We start from the raw sequence: 23,133 nt of genomic DNA, 5'->3' as shown, positions 1-23,133 counted from the left end.
TTTTATAAAACAGTAAATCCTGTTGCATAATCTTCCTTATCGTTGTCAGCAATGGTCAAGTAGTGACTATAATCTTCTTGGGAGGAAAGAGGTACAAAGTATTACAATAAGTATTATTGGTGTAATACTGAAACATCACTGAGTAGTAAAGAAAAAAATGTTTAAGCAAGTCAAATCAATGAAAATAAACCTAAATAAATAGTAAAGTATAACTTGGAGTGTATCTTTTTCTTCTTACAGACAGCACTTGGTTCTTCTGGGAGAGCAGAATCACTGCAATCCCTCCTATTCATCCCATCTATATTTCATCACTTTCCTTCACCTTACCTAATTTACTCCCTATCCCCCACCTTTGCCAGGCATGTTAAAGTAAAGTAGAAAAACAAAGGTGAAATATAGAGTATGAAGGGGAAAAAAGGGTAACCAGAAAAAAACCAAAATACTGAGAAAACAGAAAGCAAATGAATAAGAAAAGGTTCCTTGTCAGTGCTCTGGCATCTTTACAGGCACTGGAAATAATTTTCATTGGAAACAAGGCACTCAGCTATACTGATCACTGTTTTATAAATGGACAGTCCCACATCACAAATAAATGTACAATTTAATGTTAAAGGGAACTGACCTATTTAATAACATCATTAAACCTGGAAATAGAATCAGAGGAGAGAATTATAGAATGATTGAGGTTTGAAGGGATCTGAAAGATCACCATGTCCCAACCTCTTGCTATGTGCAAGGCACATCTTTGACTAGAACAGATTTCTCAGAGCTCTGCCCAGCCTAGCCTGGAATGCTTTAAACAGATGGGGCAATCACAGCTTCTCTAGGCAACCTGTTACACTGCCTCACCACCCTCACAGGAAATAATTTCTTTCTAATATCTAATCTCAGCTACTGTATATGTTTGAATCCATTCCCCTTTGTCCCCTTTACATGCTTATGTAAATTGTCCTTCTCCATCTTTCTTGTAAGCTTCCTTCAAGTACTGCAAGGCTGCAATTAGGTCACACTGAAGCCATCTCTTTTCCAGGCCTAACAATTGCAATTCTCTTGCCCTTTCTTCATAGGAGAAGTGTTCCATCCCCCTAGTGATTTTGCTGTTCCTCCTCTGGACTGGCTCCAGCACCTCCATGTCCTTCCTGCGCTGGGGACCCCAGAGCTGGATGCAGCACTGCAGGTGGGGTCACAGGAGCAGAATCAACTCCCTGTACCTGCTGGTCATGCTCCTTTTGATGCAGCCCATCAAACAGTTGGCTTCCTGGGCTGAATATGAGGAAGAACTTCTTTACTGCCTGGCTGACTGAGGGCTGGAACAGACTCCCCAGAGAGACTGTTGAGTCCTCCTCACTGGAGATACTCAAGAACCATCTGGACACAATTCTCTGTCCCTGTGCTCTAGGACAGCCCTGCTTGAGCTGGGAGGTTGAGATGCTGAGATGACCCACCATGGTCCCTTCCAATCTCACCCATTCTGTGGTTCACTGATTCTTGATTGGAAGGTCCCTTCCAACTCAAGCTATTCTATGATTCTATTGATTCAAAGATTCTATAAAGCATGCTTCTCTGGAGTGAGGAGCCTTGAGCAGCCTTGTGGAATTGGTATTTGTCTCCTTTTTCAAGATATTAAGACTTTTATTGCAACAGTACAATGATTGTACTGTTCATTAAACAAGTAAGAAAAACAGCAATATAACTGATGAAATAGACCAAAATAGTCAAAACTGGAGAGATTACACTGTATATAAGCAGGGCTGCACTGAAAAAGGATGCATTTCCACACAAGTCTATAAAGTGAATTTTGTGTCACTGTGATACCACATCTGTTCTAATACTTGAATTGAATGCTGGAATCAAAAACACTGATGACATATTAAGAATATATGAGAAACTATGGCATAAGATTTTTTAAGTACAAAAGTGGTATCAGAAACTATCTAGCATTTTGTGTAATGAATTGGTCATGGAGTGCTCCAGCAGAGATTTAGGCAACTAGATCTCTTTTCTTTAACTGTTCCATTATAAGGAAACTAAATTCTAATAAGAAAATTGTAATCCTTTACATATTATGAGTATGACTTAAAGAAAACCAGAAATGTATGCCTTTTGTGTGTGTGTGTGTGTGTGTGTGTGTGTGTGTGTGTTTTAACTCACTTAGTCTCGCTGTTCTGTAAAATCTCTGTATTTCTAAAGCATTCTTTACTTGACTGTTCAACGTACCTGTGAAAGCCCCACAAGGAAGATTATAAATATGAACTTACAGTTCTGATATGATTTTTCAAAGGCCTAAGACTAACCCTATGTACTATTGCACAGATGTAATAAAAGTTATTGCTATTAGGGGCTTTCCCTTATCATATTTAATGTAGAAAGTGTAAGTATATGCAAATTGCTCTTGCATGCAATAATTCTGATCAAGGAAGAGGCCAGTAATGGCTTTTTGAACATCATGATATTGTAAAGGGTACCCTCATTACACTCCCAAGAAATAATATACCTTTCTGCTTCATTAAATGTGAACACATATAAATAAGTCTCCATTTTCATACATTCAGTCTTTATCATTATCATGATCATAATAATACCAACAAGTAAAAATATACTATAACCAAGGTTTCAGATTTTCACAAACCTGATTGAATACTTTTGCATAAGATTGTCTGTACACCTGGAAAGGGTTGAAGACAGGCTGCTCTTCTCTGCCCTTCAGTGTCAAAGGCAGATATTGACTCGAGGTAACACCATCTTCGGAAGAATTCTCACAAGACAGCTGCTCTTTCAAATATTCCTTTTGGAAGAAAAAGCAACCACAGAATAGTACAGGCCACCTAGCTTTCTATGTGAAATTTGCCTACATTTCAAGCAGAAGTTTGGAAGATAAAAGTTCTTTTTAATACAATGGGGAACTAAAAATCTTTTTAAAAAACAGAAACACCCTCTTACAATGAACAAGAAATAACCTCAGAAAACATGCACCCAGCTTAAGCAAAACAGAACAATCTAATCTATTGCTTTGAAATTCTTGTCAATTTATTTGTATGAGTTTTCAATTTATATATATATATATATATATATATATATATATATATATATATATATATATGCACAAGGTATATGTAGAAGTGAACAACAAATGTTTTTCATGACTTTTGAATTAAACTTCTTGGAAAACAGTCAACCATTACTATAAATCAATTCTTTGATTAACATGTTGTAACCATGTTGTTTAAACATAGGAAATAAATATTCTCCCACTCTTGAAAGCTATTTTTAGCTGCTTAAACATTCAAGGACTAGAAGCAGTATGATTTGCATTGCAATTTTAGAAACTATACTGTAACAGATGCATTATTATTTTGGACACCATCTTTTCTGTTTTCACTTCTTCGACTACTATATAAATAAATCATCATTGCAGGCCAATAAAGTGTTTTGATTAAATAGAACCATTTTATGAAGAACTAGATAATGAAACATTTACACATCCATTTGCTGGACTAACTACTGTGAGTAAACAGTTTCTTGTTATTAAAATGAAGTCCATTACACGGAGAAGTACTCAAGGTGAGTCATCAGGATGGGTGGATGCAAATGCTCCTCTTATTTGCAGTAATGCCGAGGTGGAATAACAGGCAAACTACCTGCCAAGGCATCCTGTGCCTCTCAGTAGGTCTTTCTAAAAGAAGAATTTCAGCATCTGTTTAAACTTACCCAATTATGGCCTGACCTGAAAGGCACAAATTCAGTTTCAGGCCACACAGACTGTAGCTGTTTCTCCCTTGTGTTGGCACTAGCATATGTTGTGAAATCAGCCAGGAAAAAAAAAGGCTTCATTCAGATAAACAAGCCACATGATTTCTAGTACTAGTACAAAGGGGGGGGCCTACGAATGGAAAAGCACGGGGGCAAGAGAAAGAGAAGGACTGTCTCTCTGCTGGTTGCAATCAAATGTCATGTCTGACCAAGAGAATCACAAAATTGTCTTTGTGTATGGAAAATATCCCCAACCAAGCAAAAGAAGAGATTTTTTCTGCTTAAAACAATATCACAGAGCAACTGGGAAAACATACCCTCTTTTTACTCAGCTTTTCAAAAATATCTGGATTTTTATTTCCCCATTCATTTATTCATTCACTACTTTATGCCATAACAAAGATTTCAGAGCCACGGTGAAGGAGGTTATTTAAAAGCTATTTCTGTACATCTACCAAATTTTCATAAATGTACTGCCTTCCACGTACACATTTTTACAAAATCTGTAGACTTAAGTAATCCAGCCCTCTGGATGTAACAGAGCCAGCAGAAGCAGATTGTGTTGCTTTTTCAGAAGCAATACTGGAAATAGCTGTCCATGTGTTGCCAGATGAAGAACTATTTGCTCAGCTGGTGGGAAGACACAACGCTTATTTTGCAAATCCAGTAGTCTACAGAACGGCACTATCCGCATTCTGTAGGATCGTGTTTAACAAAGTAACGAACGAGCCGGGGTATGCCATCTCAGCTCCCTTTTTGGAAAGCAACGCCAGTTCAGTGAACGGGTTACTCTGGGGTCTGGGACCACCAGAGACCACAAGAGGGACCCCCGGGACAGACGAACACACGCGCAAAGTGGGGAGGGCATGTTATGGGTCTCCAGGAAATTATTATTATATATATGGTTCGTTCTGGGAAAATCAATGAATATGTATGTAAAATACAGCATATAAAGCAGGAGGTTTTCTGTACTTGACATGCACAATTCTGGTGGAGATATCCCTGCGGCATCTGACATTGTAATAACGAATGCCTGCTTCTTAATGTTACAGTGGTGTTAGGAGGGAGATTTTGACCAATTTTGCTAACACCTGCTTGCCAGGGTTCAAAAAATTCAAGTGGTATACAACTGACCTCAATAAAAGTATTTTTCCGTCTTCAATAAAATACTGTGGATTTGCTTTTGATGAAGAGACTTATTCAACAATGGTAAATACATTACATTAAGATGCCCTTTTAGTACAGTAAATATCATAGTCACTGAAAGGGTCATGTTTCAAAAATGTGAAATTATGAAATCACATCTGTAAACATGTGAACTATATCCTCAGTACACTCACTGGGCATCAAACCAAGTGTACAGAATATTATTGAGCCTGACAGATCAGAAGAGTTATCTCTTTGGTTGTCATTACTAAAAAAATATTTTAAATTTTTTTTTTGCAAACACACGAAGGGCTGAACGTTGTTTTGAGTATACAGTAATTGTTAAAAATTTTCATAAAAACTATTTTCACATCCAGCTTCCAAGAACCCATATCCTTTTCCACCTGCTTTTCTAAGGAATATTACTAAGAACAACAATTTTCTGTCCCATCATTTTGTTTTTACACATGATTACCAAGCACTGGAGCATAAAGATCTCTAAACTTATTTTAAGAACACAATCCTGTGACATTCCAAGGAGTCCTTGAAGAAAAGAGTGGACCTTTGAATACAAAATCAAATCTATTTCTTGGTAAGCAGGCACATAAAACATAATTTAGGTTTTGAAAAATAATATTGAAAAGTCTATAATCATAATACCATGCTAAGCAATAAAATGTTTTGTAATGGTTTCAAAGGCATTTGAAAGTAATACAGTTAAATCCTTCTTTAACTCAGGCTGGTCAGGATCTCTCTTCTTCTTCTTCTCTTTTAAAACAATACAGTTTTTTCCACTGAGAAATGTTCTATTTTTAAAAAGGGTCTTACTAGCTGCAGAAATTCAAGGAGAGACACCTGGGATGTGGAAAGTCAGGCTGAAGTCCCTTTTCCCCCTAATTCTCTTAGCTTCATACCTCCTATTGGAGCTGCTCCACTTTGTATAAATAACCGAATACTCACAGGAGTCAGATCTTAGATCAGGGTCTCCAAAACCCAGGATGTGCATTTTATTCCTTCAGCTACAGTATCATTCTATTTTTGACCCTAAAAGTTACAGAATGCATTTTTACCACTATTTCTACAAGGCAAAACAACTCCAACAAGGGAAAAAGGAGTTCCATGCTGATAGCTAATGGTATGGAGGTTTGGGGAATTAGTTCAGATGTGGGAGATGCAGATTCAATTCCCTGTATAAACCAGGAAGTATAAAAATTTGAGCCTGCATGTGCTGTCCCCTAGATAACTGTCCTAACTTCTGGATTATATGCTATTTTTGATGGTCTTTTCCACATCTCTTTATACCTAATAGTAATCCTGAATGTGCTCCAGCTGAGGAAGTTTGGTTTATTACAGTAATAATTTTCACTTCACTTCCTAAACCAGTTACTTGTTCAGGAAATTGAAACTTGAAAAGATTCTATACTGTACTAATGTAAGGTTGCCATCTCTGCACATATGCTTACATTGCTTCTGATGCTTCCAAAGGCAGATTCATAAAGATTGTTTTTAAGCCTCTACTTAGGCTACTAAACAGTTGGATCCTATTTTCAGAGGCACAGTGTGTGTACTAAGGTGCTCTCTATGGCCTCCCTACAGACAGAGCTCTCTAAGTCAGAGTTTTCTACAACCAGGTTTTCCAGAAGAAAAATCCTGGCCTCTGCCTATATTTGCATTATTTTGTATTTTATTATAAACACTTCTGTACACTTGCAAGGGTCTTAAGCACCTGCTTATGCATTCAAGGAATTTAGTAATTAAAACTAAAACCAGAACTTTCTAAATTAAGTTGTGTTACCATACAATTTAAACAAATCTATATTTATTTCAGTGAATAAAACCAAAATGCTTTTGGTAACTTGGGGCAATTTAGAATAGCCTTAGAAATAATGCAATTACTCTTTTACATTGCCAAAATTCCATATGCAGCAAATAAATCTGAATTTGTATCTTGTAATTTTAAAAGCACTTTGGCTGAATAGAATTGTCTAAATTGAGTAAGATTACATTTACTTCCTCAGTACAGCCATAGGGGTTGCTTACTTGTTTAAACCAAGATAGTTAATTAACCAAGTGTAATTTTACCTTTGTAACAGTCAATTCTTCAACAGCCTTCGTTGATTTTTAAATTTATTTTTTTTACTGTGCTCAGACTCCTAAAATGAATCTGTGGTCTACAACATGAAACTGAAGGAAGTTTATGAGCCATACTACTGTCTAAGTACCTAAATAAAATCTACAGTGTTTCCTATAACTGTAGTCTTTTCTGTAGAAATGCACAAAAACCTAAACTGAATGCATTCTATTAAAACACAATATAGGATTCTATAGTGATTTTAAGAAGTATTATCACCTCCTTGACTAACGCTTAGCTGTCAGCAGATGTTGCCCCAGGCCAGTACACACCTAATTGGTCTGTGGAAAGGCCGTTTCCCTACCTCATTGAGCCGGATGATGTGATAAATTTGCCTCAGGTACTCACTACCACCTGGTTTGTGGCAGATATCCAGGACCATCATGTTTATATTATGCTCAGACAATCCAAGCGCAATACCTCCTTCCTCTAATGTTGCACCTTTAACTGTGACTGAGGCACTAGAAGATAGAAAAGATACAGTCCTAAGTTAAATTTATGAAGAGCAAAATATTAATATCAACTCAGCTAGAACTACATGTTCAAAAAAACCTCGAAGTACTCAGACATATATTGCTCTACATATATCTCTCACATAAGACGTGTTAAATAACAGTATTATAGTAATTTTAATCACCTTAATTGGAAAGATGAACAGATAAAACACTCCTTAAGGATAAAGAAGTAGCAAATATTTTCATTTCCCCTAGAGAAGTATATTTGGTACTAGAAATGGCATTTACATTTGATCTCTTGTGCATTTTTCTTTGCCTGTCACAGCATATATTAAAGCCTAATTAACATGTCAGAAAGGTAGCCATTACTTTAAGTATAGGTTAGAAGTTTTAAATTTAAGTAGTTTTATTTCCACTGCTATGTTGTTAACCATTTAAAAGGTCTGTATTTGCCACTTGTTGCATTTTTTGCCCTATACCATTCCTTGGGGCTTTTTTTGTATTTGTGTGAAACTTCTACCATGAAAATCTGAAAGTGACATTCCCAAATGCCTCCAAAAATGTGCATTCAAATCTCTGATTGTTGTCAGACTCTCTGCATGCAACCACAAGTTACTATCTTAGTACTGCTACTAATGAAGTCTAAGAAAGAAGTAGTACTAAAATTTTCCTCAAATACTAGAGCTGCAGCACAGGTATTTAACATGTATGTGTCAAGAACTCAAAAGATTAACAAGAATATATTGTCCTTTCTACAGACATGGTTGGATAATTTAAAATAAACCAAGGAAGCATTATCAATCAATTAAAAAATCAGTGTTGTAACTGTTAAGAAGTAAAACAAAAAACAAATCATCAAAAAAATCCCCAAAATCTGAAAACAAAACCACTGTGGTTGCATTTTAGTGTTTAAAATGTGCCATGGTTACAAAGTCAGTCCTTCTGAAAGTTGTTTGACCTACAGGCTCTGTGAAATGCTGCACAGCTGCTGGACATTAAAGCCGATAGATATTGCTTCCACATGCAGTTTCAGAATGTCCTACAGAGCAAATAGTTTCAAAATATAAACTATAATTTTGTTCTTTGCTGAATGCAAGTAAGTGATACTATATTATTATGGTGTACTTTACAGAAAAGCTTCAAAGAAATTGATCTTTAAATTAAAGCACATTTAAGGATGATATTTGATGCCACATACAGATACAACCTGAATTTCTTGTCAAAATTCGTAGCAACTAACATTGAAAAAGCTAAGGACCTCTGACAAAGGAATGTATCAGTGCCAGAAGCACCCATATTGTATTCTTTACTGCCCGTTACTGCGCAGGTGAAGCAGATGATTGGATTCAGGCAGCACTATGATTAATGACTTCCTCTCTGGATTTGGGACTGCCTATCAATCATGTCATTAGCAAGAATGTGCCCTGAGAGAGGCAGACCTCAGCCAAGGAATAACTGCATTCATCTTAATCTGTATATGCACCCAGCCAGCAAGGTCAGGGTCACCATGATGAAAAACAATAATCTTCAATTCGACAAATTACTTTGCAAAGACAGACATTTCTTTTCTTCCCAGGATGTGTGTTTTTTAGAATCTAACGTGACTGTTTACAGCTCTGGTGCTACCATAAAGTGAAGGTTACTTTAATGAATAGTAATACTTTCAGGCAGTACACAAGACAGGTAAAGAACCTTTGCCATTTTCTGAACCTTTCAATGAGGGCTATAATTTTTGAAATATTCTTTAAAATAAAGTTAATATATAAATTTAGACTTTTTATGTAAATAGCAATACTGACAATAATAACATAACGTGAAATCAAGCAAGAATTTTACTTACAAAAACCCACTACACTTCAAAAATATTTTTGTATCACTGTGTAGGTGAGTCCCAAATAAATTTTTGAAATTTATTGGGTTTTTTCTTTCCTATGTATCTATTAGAAGTCTATAAACATTTACACATATGTGCGTATATATATACATATACGCACATATGTGCGTATATATAACATGCATCCAGCTAAATCAGAAAATAATTTGATTATTGAATGGTTACATAGCACAAATATAGTACATAGTATATAATTACAATATAGTAATTTCATTCATGAAAATCATAAATCCCCTCTTGAAAGACTGTTTTAAGTTTAGTAATTATGTGGTCACTACTTCCTTTAATTGATTATTTGAACTTCAGCTTTAATATATTAGTTTTGTAATTTGCATTTACAATAACATTTATCTCTAGATACCTCAGGTATTTATAAACTGGATCTTTTTTTTCCCACAGATATTGACTGATAATATTTGAATGAAAAGTGGAAAAACAACATTCATATTAGATTTCTATTCCAGAAATGCAACTGAAGCCAGGGAAGTCAACTTCATAACTGCATCAAATAACTGCTCACTTGGAGAGCAGGCAATGTAATCTTCATTCTAAGCTTAAAATTACCAGGCCTAATCACAAGCTAGTTCTTTCGTAAACAAACTGTAGACATACAGAAACATTTTCCCATGTTTTACATTTCACAATCTGATACCTAACATGTAACACAGCATTTTTGTGGGATGTTACAAAGGAAAATACAGTAGGATATTAAATTAAAATTCTTAGCTTCTGAAGATGCGTAAACTAACTCAAGTTTTAGTTTTTAGAAGTTATCCACAATATTGTCTTCCTATATTTGTATTTTTAAGAAGTACCTATTCTCTCAGTGACATTACAAACATATATTATGGGACCACTGTGTTAAGTATCAATTTACAAATTATCATTATGCTCTTTTATTCTACAACTCCGTCAGTCACTGGCATCTGGCTTCAATCTTTTAATCATTGGATTACATCTTGTAAATTAGAATTGAATGGAAATGCAAAGATAACAAAGGTCAGTGTCAATGAGTGTTTATGTGACACTATTACTGCTTACCACATTTATTACTGCTACCCACATTAACTGACTGCTCATAGAAACAGGACACTGTCCCTTAAAACCTGTTCAGTGGTATCAGTAACGAAAACCTCCTTGAAAACCTGTTCAGTGGTATCACTGATTCCAGCCTACAATCACTGTATCCTTTGTTTACAGGGACAAATCCTGATATGACAACAACTGCAGCCTTCAAGACTACTCACGGAATAAACCAGCAATCTTATTTTTGGCGGTTACAATTTAACTCAGTAAGTCATGTTATTCCAATCAATCTAATATGGCAAAGTCGATGAATGGTATTTTTACAGAATGATACATGAATGCAACATTAAAACAGACTGGACTACAAACACACTGACATGTACACAACTCCTTGAAAAATCACTGTAAAGGTCTTAATGTCAAATCTGAAGGAAAAATTGGTATTTTCTCAGAAAGGCACAGCAGGATATTATTCTTGTCCTTTTATGATATACCCTATTTGCCTCAGGGTTTTATATGTTTTAGAATAAAGTATGCTTACTTTTTATTCACAGATGAACACTGAAAATTTCTCACAGTTCCTCTTAATTTAATCACCACAGTAAAATTAAATTATAAATGTATTTAGTACCTGTTTACATTTTGAAAGATCATGGACTTGTCCATATTTTCGATAACATGAAATCTTGTAGTACTATGAACACACCGTTCTGATGAAAAAACCATATTTAGTGTTTCAGCAATTAACTTAAATTACAAACCCATGGTATATCAATATTTAGGACTAATCTGTTTCATATAAGATCACTGCTCATCTCTTTTCCTTAAAATTGAGCAGTAGCCATAAACATGCCAATAATCCAGTAAAATAAAGAGCAAATAATAGCATTTGAAAAATACTATGTTCTTACCAGTCTATGCTCAATTTTCTTGCCTTCAGCAACTGGTTCTCAATCCAGTTTGGTCTTTGCTGCTCAATGCTTTGTATAATCTTCTGGGTCACCTGCTTAGGACCACTTTTCTGTTTTCCCATAATACTTTCTAAGCACACACGAACTAAACTGAGTTTTTCTTTGCTCCATCTGTCAAGTGTTGCACCTGTTAAAAATTCTGCAGTATTTCCATCCTCAAATATCCGACATATAATTACAATCAAGTTCCAGACAAGCAGACCAGCTTTCTTCAATTCAGCAAAGTTTCTTGACATTTTTCTCTCAGCCAGAAAAAAGAAGTATTTAACTGGGGGAGGCAAACATGCAATCACTGTAGGTAACTTGCTGATTACAATAGATACTGCTTGAGCTGCAAGCCTTGTGAAGCCTTAAAAATAGAAAGAAAAGATTATATGATTAACATTAACAGTATAGTTCTAACTGCTTCTGAATGTTGCATGATAATTTCTAACTTCCTTTTGTACTGAAAATGGGTAAAAAGCTTAAGTACTCAACACTGTACTGTACTTTCACTTGTATTATGCTATCTGCACATAAATCCCACAAAACTCAAACAACTACATTAATTAAAAGCTGAAAATTTAAAATTTAGACTGTGACTCTCAGTAATTAGTCCTGGTGTGCACAGTCATTACAAATTCATGAGAAAGACAGTACTCAGGTAGTCTGAATGGTAAAAAGTTGTCTTCAAAATTATAGCATTTTTTCAACTTCACAACTGAAGCATTGTGCTAAGTGTATCAGAATATTACATACATTTATAACCACTAGTTTTTTATAAATTCTTTTCTAAGTTTAAAATTACAAAAGTTCAGTTTATCATCTTTCATTTAAACATCAACACTAGATAGCACGGCATTTTAAAGACCCTGGATAATAAAAGTAGCTATAAAAGTAACTACAGAGAAATTGTGTTGCTCAGAACTCAAGACATATATAAAATGAAAAACATAGCAAAAGGTGTCAAGATTAAAAAAAGCACCAATCTCCAAACAATTCAAGAAAACCCTGTGTCATTGCACCTGCATTCCAAATGTTTTTCTTTTATTAAAAAAGAAACCATATCTGTTCTAGATATCACACATACAAATTTAAATTGTCTTGAAGCCTAGACTGTTACCTCTCAGTTTGCATATCAGTTCACACATAGCAATTAGCCTAAAATAGGCATACAAAAGTTCTAGATTAAAATGAGAGTGCAGTGAAGATGTATGAAAAAAAAAAGAATGGATTGATGCCCTGGCTTGGCCACAATCTACATACTCAAAACTCTGTGCCACAATATACTACAGTTTTGAAAATAATCAGGTAATATTTTGGAGGCAAAAATTTATCATAAAATGTTTCTAAAAGTTAGCCTTCTGAACCACAAGCTGAAATGACAGATGCTTTAGGCACTGTGGGCTATGAAAATACATACCAGAAATCAGCTTTACATCTAAGCACCTTCAAAACACCTCCTGTTCTGTATGACTTCTTTCTTCCTTTACTGTTTCAACAGCCAAGCAGCAGCATATTGCACAAAAGTTTCAGTGCTTGTTTTATTCAAGCATAAATTGCTGCGTGGTAAAGTTGGGGTGAATGACAATCCCAAATGAAAAGATGATAATGAAAAGGAAAGCTGTTTACAGCCATTGAAGCCAAAGTATAAGCATTATTCTTCACTTTGTTTTGAATCCCATCTGACTACTGCCAGATGATGGAAACATCTCCAGCATATTATTACCAATACTACAATATTGATTATTTTCAAAATCTTGTTTGTATATGTATGGCTGCAAGCCTCAAGAAAGAATAACTGAATTTTAATGGAAAGTACTGAAAACACCCCAACCACCACAAGATGTTTAGGAATAGTTTGTTCATTGTAAAGCTATAACACTCACAAAATTTAATTGCCTAGTTTTGGAGTAAATGAGTGAAGGACTTAAAAGTTCTTACGAGAAGCTTATAGGATGCATTGTACACATATATAAATATTATGTTTAAATTTCACCTACATTTGCCAGATTCTTTTCTCTTCATTTCCCGAGGAGTGTAATTCCATTCCTTTGGAACAGTTTTCAGTAAACCTTCAGGAACTATTTGCTTGTGCTGGTATGTTCCATAGTTTTCTGTTGCCTCCCATGAATGCATCAAAGAAATTATTTGTTTCACTATACCCTTCACTGAATTAATCAAAGTCAACTTCAAGCATCTGACAACTTCAGGCTCCGACTCACCACAACTGGAAACTTCAGAAGGAAGAACTATTAACTATTCAGTAAGTGTAAATCTGTTTCAGAAGGTGTTTTCAGAATTCTTATGGATAAAAAAATTAACATTATGTCATAATAAATTAGACCTATTTGTCTGTTACAAATTAAGAAAGAGTACAATGCAAAACATATGGCATCTTGGTACCATCTTAATACGGTACTGACAAAAAAAAATCAATTTATTTCCTTAGTTCTCATTTCTCCACTGATATATTTTAAAAATTCTATTTAAGCTGATTGATGTCTTCCTTTTTATATGGAAAACATTTAAGTATTTGTTAGGCATCAATGAGGCAAACAGATATACCTTTTTTTCAACTTTCTTGTCTTGAAAGTATAAATGAAGTTGCATTTATTACATACCCAAACTGCTATACAACAGACAGTAAAGGAAAAGAAAGGTATTTTGGAAACAAAAATACATACAAATAATAGTTATCAACAGAAACACAGCATGTCATCAGAAACTGCATGTTCAAAACACACCATCCTAAATACAGTTATTGACATTACAACAAGTATCAATCTTCTCCACATTCTTAATATCACAGCAAACTGCAGTTTCTCCATTGTCATGGAGCTGCAATTGTCAGACAGTGTGTTGCAGAGTATTTCAGACAGATGTTTTGACATGTTAGATCTTGAGATACTTTGCTCATACTTTTGCTTCCCTCTACTTTTTGCTGATCTAATCATGGTCTTTCTGGAAGCTTCCAAGCACTATTTCACTGTTTTCCTTCCTCTTACATGTTAAACTTCTACTTTTTGCAATCCCATTTTTCTCTGAGAAGTATCTGAGCACTTTTATAATTGTTTTCTATTTTGTGATGCTCATAATTCTATTTCCCCTCATGCATTCTCCCATTTTCATCCTCTTCTTTTGAGCCCTCCTGCTTTTAATCCATAATTTGCAATATCACCCTTCTAAACATCACTGCTCTTTTCTGACTGAAAACTGTTTTTCTAAGGGATAGAATTAGTTGCTCTAATTGTGAGGCCAGCTCTCCCCCTCAACAGAAAATTAAGAGGCTGAATGCCTGTTGACAGTAGAAACTAAATGCTCATCAGATTATTTCTCCCTCAGCAAGAGAAGAAGTCCTTCCTTCTCTTTTTCCACTCTTCTCCCTTGCTTCCTCTCTTTTAAATTGTGGCAAAGGTCTGGAGCTGTTGAATGCATAGAGGTGAAGAACCTCTACTGGTTGAGACCTACAAAAACATTCTGCAGCCAGTCTGCTGGTAAGACAAACACTTGAGGTCATCAGACTCCTGGTCAACAACACTGCTCCGGAACCTCTGCATTCTTCAAAATTTTAACCACTCTTACCATGGCCTGACTGCAAAAAACCCTTAAATAATACTATAATTTTGAAGTAAACTAACATACTTTCACCTGATTGATCATAAATAAAAATAATACTCACTGCATGTCTGAAAATGAACAACATTTAACATCAGATTTGAAATGCTTATTAAGAAATTAATAAATGAATAAAAACCTGTCATATTGTATAAGCAGTTCCACAGCAGCTCTTTTTCCATGTAGGACTCAAAAGCAATGCCAAGAGATTTGGGTGATAAAGTGCAGTAAGACAATACTGTGAAGATTGTTTCAATCAGAGTAGGCTCTTTGTTATTTTCCTGTTGCAAGAGAGAACTCTGTTCACCCCAATTTAATGCTTGATTACCTTCAAAAGAAACAAAAACATGGTTCCAATAATTTCCAAGTAATTTAAGGTCTCAGTAATGGATAGTATTACTCAAAACTAACTGCAAAGTGTATCTGAATAATATTTCAAACAATAACACATACAGGTACTAAAATCTGATCTTTCTCTGCCTAAAGACAGTTGACTGTCTTCCTGAATAATGTGTAACCAATAAAAAAAGAGACTTAGGCATGTTTTCAAACTATGAAATATGCCTATTTAATTCATAATTAAATTGGAATTGACTGTAATTAGAAATTTATTATTTACTGAAGATTAATAATTAGATTCTAAACTGCAGAATCACAGTAAAAAATCTATTACTGCTTAACTCTTCCTTATATAATAGTCATATGAAACAATAAAATCCCATTTAGATATAAAAAACTAAGAAAACTAGCAGCTCCATATTCCATACAATGTGCTTTGTTTTTCAGTGTAAGATGAAACTCAGAATAAAACAGTTCCACAAAACAAAATCTCAGCCCTGCTAAAATACAGATTTTAAAGACAAGTAGTGAATATCATAAAGTGATATTAATTTCACCAAATTCTAGGGGGAGTTTTGCTAAGATTTCAAGTACTATGTAAACTTACAAATATTTACAAATACTTCTGACTATCATTATAACACAATCTCCCTCCTATAACACATAAGGATATGTTCAAAACTCCAGGAATCAATGCAATTCAATAACTTTGATTTGTGCTAATGTTGAAGACCTGAGCTTCCCGCCTGTTTGTGAAATATGCTTCCAACTGTGAGAACCAGAGCCATAACCTGTTAAATACTCTTAATTTAAATTTCTAGTCTGCAAAAACAGAGCTTTCTCTAAAAAGAATTTAGATAAAATTATACTATAAAATGTCATTGCTTTCTGCCACTTTCGTTGTCTTTACCTTTAGCAACCTGTGGAGGAGAAAGATGGGAGTCTTCAAAATCTACCATAATGGAAAATCATTGCTTTCAACTCATCTTTGAATGAGTTGAGAACTAAAAAAAAAATCTTATTTTAATCTCTTCTGAATTCCTACAACCTAATTCATGCATTACTGTAAATCATTCAATCTAGGTTCAATTCAACCTTAGCAGAAACAGAAGATGTAGAAAGCTGAAAAACATGATCACTAATTTCATAACCAACAATATGTGGCTTTTTTTCTCCAAGGCAGCAGACAGATCTGCAAAAAGACAGGTTTTTAATCAGCTTTCTTTTTCCTATGAGCTGAGTGAGCTGATATACATTGTTTTCAATTCCAGATGCTTCTAAGTGAAGAATCAAATGGATTCCACTTATTCACTCAAACCAGGTATATGTATGACAAAGACCTAACCATCAAAGCAGAAAAAGCAGTTCAAACGGTGAGATGAAAATCTGAAATGAACTTTGATTCTATTACTGTAAGTATTTATTTTTGAAATTAATTTAATTAATTTGAAATTCTAGGGGGAGTTCTGCTAAGATTTCAAGTACTACGTAAACTGCCTTTGAAGTACATGATGGGGAACTGGTTTGTTTAAAGGTGCTCATGACTTGAAATTAAGCCTAAATTTGGTTTATGACAATGGAAAGTTTAAGTCACAATTTACCAATATACTGATTTTCAAATCAATTAGTGCCACCAAAAGATTTAGATAAAGAAAAATGAGCACAAAAGAATTTTGTAGAAAGGGATATAATACATCTTGTTATAACGACTGTATAATGCAACTCTTGAGCTTTTAAGCAAAGATCTGCATGAATCCACTACTAAGTCATTCTGTGACTAAATATAACAAGGCATGTAATTATTCATCAGCTTTTTCTTGCTTTACGGTGAAGTAAATGTTGTCCTTGTTGTGACAACCTGAAAGCTCAGGTTAAAATCAATTTTCTTATTGATAAGTGGGCATGGATCATAGAATCACAGAATCCCTTGGGTTAGAAGGGACCTTAAAAGATAATGTCATTTGAAAAGTTTAGCTAACAGATCAGTATAGCTGGTTAAATATTATGAATTAGGAGTCTACAGAAAGATACGTTGATTTCTCTTGCCTTAGATTTTTCCTTTTACATTTATTAGTTCATCTGTTATAACATTAAATATTCATATCAGTTTGAACTCCAATGCAGTCTTCTTGTTAATTATTACATAGAACAGAATTTATATGATAAGTATTTTACTTACTGCCCTGTGATGCTTCCCTCTATTTTTTTCACTGACTGCATTTGTACAGCAGAAGCTAATTTGTGAAGGGAACCTAAAGCTCCCATAGGCAGCTCAAAGGAGATGCTTCCATATTATTTCAGCAAGACTTAGCATTCATACATAAATGTGGCTATATATTTATCAAGATACCTGCTAAAATAAAAAAAATCAGCTGTCTGTTATTTCCATATAGCATGATGTTCTATATGCACAAAATATAAAAAAACATATTAGAATACTATTCTTTTTAATAAATATCTCTATAAGAAAATTATGTATCTATTGAATAAAAGCTATGCCCTAACCATTCACAATGAATCATTCTTCCTATGATAAAATAATGCACTAAATCTCTTGGGATACTACCATGTATTTTAAAAGCATAACTTCAGAAAGGCAGACTTACAAGTACAATTCATCCACATTTCTTTCTTACTGATAGAAATACTACCCAGTAATTTGCCAACATTATCACTCATCCAGCACTTACCTGACTAGTCTAGCCATGAAATGAATCTTGCTGAATTCAGAAAATCCTGTTACTGATGCTAGACCTCACTCTCCCCAGCTAATCCATACACGTCAGCCAAGATACAAATAGTTATGCTGTCTTTTTTGACCAAAAGAGGTAGTCAAAACTCAAATGCATACATGCTGTTTCACTTAGGAAGAAGAATTGAAGATGGGAAAATTATTTCTGATACTGGTCTTTAATTTGCAAGGAGCATGAAGATTTTGCTTTCTTTATTGAATATAAAGGTTTCTTTAAACCACAGTAACTGATCAGGATATAAAGAATGCAAAAAGGATATGCTTTATTTGTTTATAGAATCAAATACTTCAGCAGGCAGTCTGCAGTACACTAGATTCTCAGTTCTGCTTCTGTCACTGACTTTTTGTCTGTTCCTTACTGTATCTGACCTGGTAGATCATTTAACTTTTCTTTCAGAGTTGCTCCTCTCCACTGACAGCAAAAACTCTATTGTAACTTTGAACATGGCTTCATTTTGGCAGATAGTGTATTATTTCAGTTTTCAATTCCAAGGAGAAATTCTACATTATAGATTTATGGAAGAGTCAGAGAATACTTTGAGTTGGAAGGGACCCACAAGGGTCATCAAGTCCAACTCTTAAGTAAATGGCCCATATGGGGATTGAACCCACAACCTTGATTGCTAACAGCACCATGTCCTAACCAACTAAACTAATCTCAGGATCACATTACTCCTATTCTGAATAATACCCAGATATTAAATCTCCCTGTTTCAATTTAATACATTCCAAATAATAATAAACCCTGTATTAGTTGCTATCTATGAATCAAATAAACCCTAAATTTATGACAACCATAAAGCTCAACATGCCAAAAAAGCTTTAAAAATGCTTAAATCATCTGCCCATAAATTATTAATATATCAGCAAACTACTTCTGTAGGTATATATTTATATGTCATCAATGCCACAGCATTTTAATTTCACTCAACTGCATTTAGAGTATTTTGTCCCTAAACAATTTATTTTCAACTATCTGAGAAGAAGTTTCCATTAATGAATTTCTGAGTTAGTGATTTCTGTAGAATCTATCTTAGATAGATATATGGTGAATAGAAAAAAATCCACTACTGTCAGAATACCTTCAGTACTGATTTTATGGGATAGTATGCAGAAAGTAAGACATTCTGACAGCCAAAATTTCATAAGGCAATACTGAATGTAGTCCTATGGCCATATTAGCTCCCTAGTGTTTCTCTATATATTCGGGTAGATACTAAACAGCTTACCTTCTTAAAACTTACTCAGTCAAGATCTCTACTATAGCAAGAAGTTCCTGCCAGAACTATTTCTTTGAAAAGCTAACCATATGATCATATATCACAGACACCAAGTCTATCACACACGTATCAGACACTATCTTCACACTCTGTCAAGAAAAGGTAAGGTATTCACAGCAGGGGTCCACTGCAGTCCAAATCCTGTCCAAATCCAATTCAGAAACTCCATGTTTTCCTTAGTTTATCACTGGAAAGTCACCAAATGGAACAGCATACCTGTATTAGGGTCCCTTTTTTACTTATCTTCCAGCTACAAGTATATCACTTCAGTACATCCTTCATTCCTTATGCAGGTACAGAATCCAATAAGCTTACTGGTCAGAAGGACCTTTTGAGGAGGTGCCTCTTTTAAAGTAATCTTCATTAGGCTACCATGATACAGACTGCTATCACAAAGAGGTACCCACAAGCCTTATGTTGGATGATCCACAAATACCAGGAGGAGAGATCTGTCTCTGAGCAAAGATATAAATTACTCTATGAGATTTACTTCTGTTCACCTTATTGAGGGCAGGGTTACAGATCAACATCTGAGTTTTGTGACCAAAATCTGCAAGACTACTTTTCCCAAAATGGTGTGTGGTTGAGCCATGGAACTAGAACGGTTGCTAGTTTTTTCACTTATGTGATAGACCATGACAGGATTATTAAATGCAAGGAATCATCAAAAGAAAGTACAATGAAAATACAAGAAGAAAGAATGCCCCTCAAGAACTTGAAATAAAAGCTGTTACAGATTTTAACAATGCCAGAGTTTTGATGGAGCTGGTAATTCATGTAAGGCATGTACATTTTCTTCTGTTATAACTCTCTATTGCCACTAGTAGCTCAGTCAATGAGGTCAACTAGTGAACCTACCACTTTTCAATGTACTTTTAGGGTAACCCACAAAAAAACATTGCTATTTACTTTCATGTGTCTAAAATGTAATGTATTAAATTTTATTAAAAATTAATTAGTACTTAAAATTTACCTTAAAATGACACATTATACTTCATGGCAGTTAGAGAACTGTTTCAAAGCAGACAAAGAACTGGAGTGGGGAAAAAAATCTTTCAATTCTACAAATACATTTTCAAGTTCTCTTTCCAGAAAAAGGAGAATAAAAGAACAGTCTTAGGAAACTCCTAATATCTATTGGTGTCTAGAAAGCTGTATAATGGTCCACCACACAATTATATTTTCTGGGTGGATATCTTCCCTTCCCCAGCCTTCTTATATGTGCAAGGTAATTGATCTCTTTTTGAAGCACATCACATTTATTTAGGTCCAATTTCAGATTTGCAGCCTTAGACTTATTACAGAATATTTGTAAATTACTATCAATTCTTAATTCAAAATTTTAGTGGGGCCCAGAATATCATCTAGGTTGAGATGTACAGACTAAAAAATACCGTCTTCTAGTAGTTTTTCAAATAGCTATTGTGAAAGCCAAAAACATTAGGTGAAACTGCCAACAGCATGGTCCTGCTGTGAATACAGATTTCTTACAGTTTATCTCCACATGCCAATATTAACTTTAAGGTTGTGTATAGAAAGACAAATTAAATTTCTGTAACAACTGAGGTCTCAAGTTTTTATGGTAATCAATAAGATTATTTTGAAAATTAAAAAGCAATATATTGCATTTTATGTTGTTCTTCATCAACTTGACACTACTATCTCTTCCTAAACAAATGTATGAGACCCAAAGACTGACTGAAGGTCTAGAATGTGCCTTGTTGACAATTTCTCAGTGACAATTTCTTAGTGACCACTGTCTTATCTGCTATTCATAAGTGGCCAGGTCTACTGTCTGATGGAGTCCCCTCGACACATATTAATCCTGTGCTGGGCCAGTGCAATCCAATAAAGCTACAGCTGTTTGTTTTACTGTGCAAAGAAAACCCCCTGATTCCTAGAAATAATGATTATCAAAAAAGAAGTCCCAGACTGTTCAACTGGCATGATGTGTATTTAGAGCAAATCTAGCAGAAATTCTCAGAATTCACTTATATCCTTCACTTTTTGACATCAGCATCTTCTGGATTCATCTGCTTATTCTATAGAGACACCACTTCCTTTTGTCCTCTATTATTTTTTGCTTATCAAAATAATCAATTTCTATTTCACATCCATGAATAATAAGGCAATATTGGTTTAAAAAAATCTACCAAGTAAATTGCAAAATAGCTTATTTTGTCAGAAAATTAACATGATATCAGCTACCTTCACTATTTTTCTCTAAGATCTCTGCAAAGCCACAGCAGAGACCTTAGACCCTTTACTCACTCAAGAACATGTCTTGAACAAAAAGTTGCTGGATGTTGGACCTGTTGAAAAAAACCTCTAAGATTATATGGGACTGTAATTTAACACACCTAGGTTATTTAGACTCACAGCTTGTTACAGAGGTCAAATACGCAAATCAAATTTTTCAACCATCTTTTCAAAATTGCCTCTATGCAGTAGCTATGTGCACTAAAGACAAACAAAAGGTTCTGTTCTGGGTAACCTGATTTATTATCTTTAGTACTTTTTGATGCAATAACATCATATTTTCATATTTTAATTTTTATGTACATTTCACATATCCTAACGCACAAAAAAATTACAGAAGTGCACTTTTTAAATTTCCCTGTCCAGATAGCATATAATTATATGCATGGAGTTTTAATAGCTTCAACAAATATGTTATCCTTCTTATAATATTTAGCAACATGAATCATGCCCAAATAGCTTCTCTACAAATACTCTGTTGGCATTCACAACAATACTCCCTGCTATGATGGGGAATATACATTCCTTCTCAACCTCCCTGTGGTACAACCATGAGAACAATGGGAGAACAATGAAAATCAATGTGTTTGAACGATGTCTACTTTGAGCATCCCAAAGTGTTAAAACAGTACAGGAAAATTCATCAATACCTAAGATTTTTTGCCTTTCGGCCTGTTTTTAAAAGGAAAAGGAAAGATTGAATGTAAAATATGTGAAAAGGCTTTTCCTTCTTAAAAAATTCTTATGTAATTAAATACCAGGGAGTCTTGTTATCACTAGGGCAAATTGCTCAAAAACTATGGTATACTTGGCTGTATACAAGAAGGAATAGAGAATATATATTTTTTGTCATTAGACAATTAACCCCATTGAAATTAATTTAGATGATATGGATCATCACAGATATTGACTTTATCTAAACTGGAAGTTTATTCATTCCAATATTGAAGTTACATGAATAAAGCCTGTGTAAATAACACATTTTGTAATTCAAAGTCACATGGACTTCTGTAAAGCTTAAGAGGTTGTTCAGTCAATAGACTAATACATTCTGTCACTTATTACCTGTAATAATTTAAACAGATAGTAAAACTCAATACTGTATAACACTAGTATATAGTGTAGTAGTATAACTGACCCTGATCAAACATTTGTCAGCCTTTGAAAAAGATGACATGTGTTTGAGTAGGCAATTGTATGCACTGCAGATCTCAATAAGATGTGTGACAGAAATAGATGTACTCCTGACAAACATTAGACCATTACAAAATGACAGAACTACATCATGTTATATATAGATAGACAGAGAGATAAATACACATAAACATAAATATAAATATATACAATATTATGTGGAGGTAATAGTTTTTTGATAAATAGGAAGAATTTGTTTGCAAAAAAAATAAAGAAACCAAGACTCTCATATTCCTGAACAATTAAGTCAACCATTAGCTATTCAACAATATGACCATTTGATCTGCAAACTACTAATGGAAAAATGTCATAAAGTTTGTTGCTTCAAACCCAATGCCA

General features: G+C 34.4%; 1 protein-coding gene across 10 annotated transcripts in view; it reads right to left on the bottom strand.

Moving 5' to 3' along the window:
- Positions 1–23,133, bottom strand: part of KIAA0825 (KIAA0825 ortholog) — a 235,845-nt gene that overhangs the window by 108,134 nt on the left and 104,578 nt on the right. For 6 of the 10 annotated variants that reach the window (XM_063179912.1, XM_063179914.1, XM_063179911.1 and 3 more), the window contains exons 14-18: positions 15,110–15,298; positions 13,356–13,589; positions 11,314–11,722; positions 7,332–7,488; positions 2,630–2,785 (exon numbers count right to left, since the gene is read on the bottom strand). In XM_063179912.1, coding sequence (XP_063035982.1) covers positions 2,630–2,785; positions 7,332–7,488; positions 11,314–11,722; positions 13,356–13,589; positions 15,110–15,298 — 1,145 coding nt within the window. The remainder of the gene's footprint in view (positions 1–2,629; positions 2,786–7,331; positions 7,489–11,313; positions 11,723–13,355; positions 13,590–15,109; positions 15,299–23,133) is intronic. The other 4 variants (XM_063179918.1, XM_063179915.1, XM_063179919.1 and 1 more) reach the window with 2 other exon arrangements.

Source organism: Melospiza melodia, chromosome Z (assembly GCF_035770615.1).
Source record: "Melospiza melodia melodia isolate bMelMel2 chromosome Z, bMelMel2.pri, whole genome shotgun sequence".
Lineage (NCBI taxonomy): Eukaryota > Metazoa > Chordata > Aves > Passeriformes > Passerellidae > Melospiza > Melospiza melodia.
The sequence above is the reverse complement of the archived record's forward strand: the minus strand, read 5'-3'. Positions and strand labels throughout refer to the sequence as shown.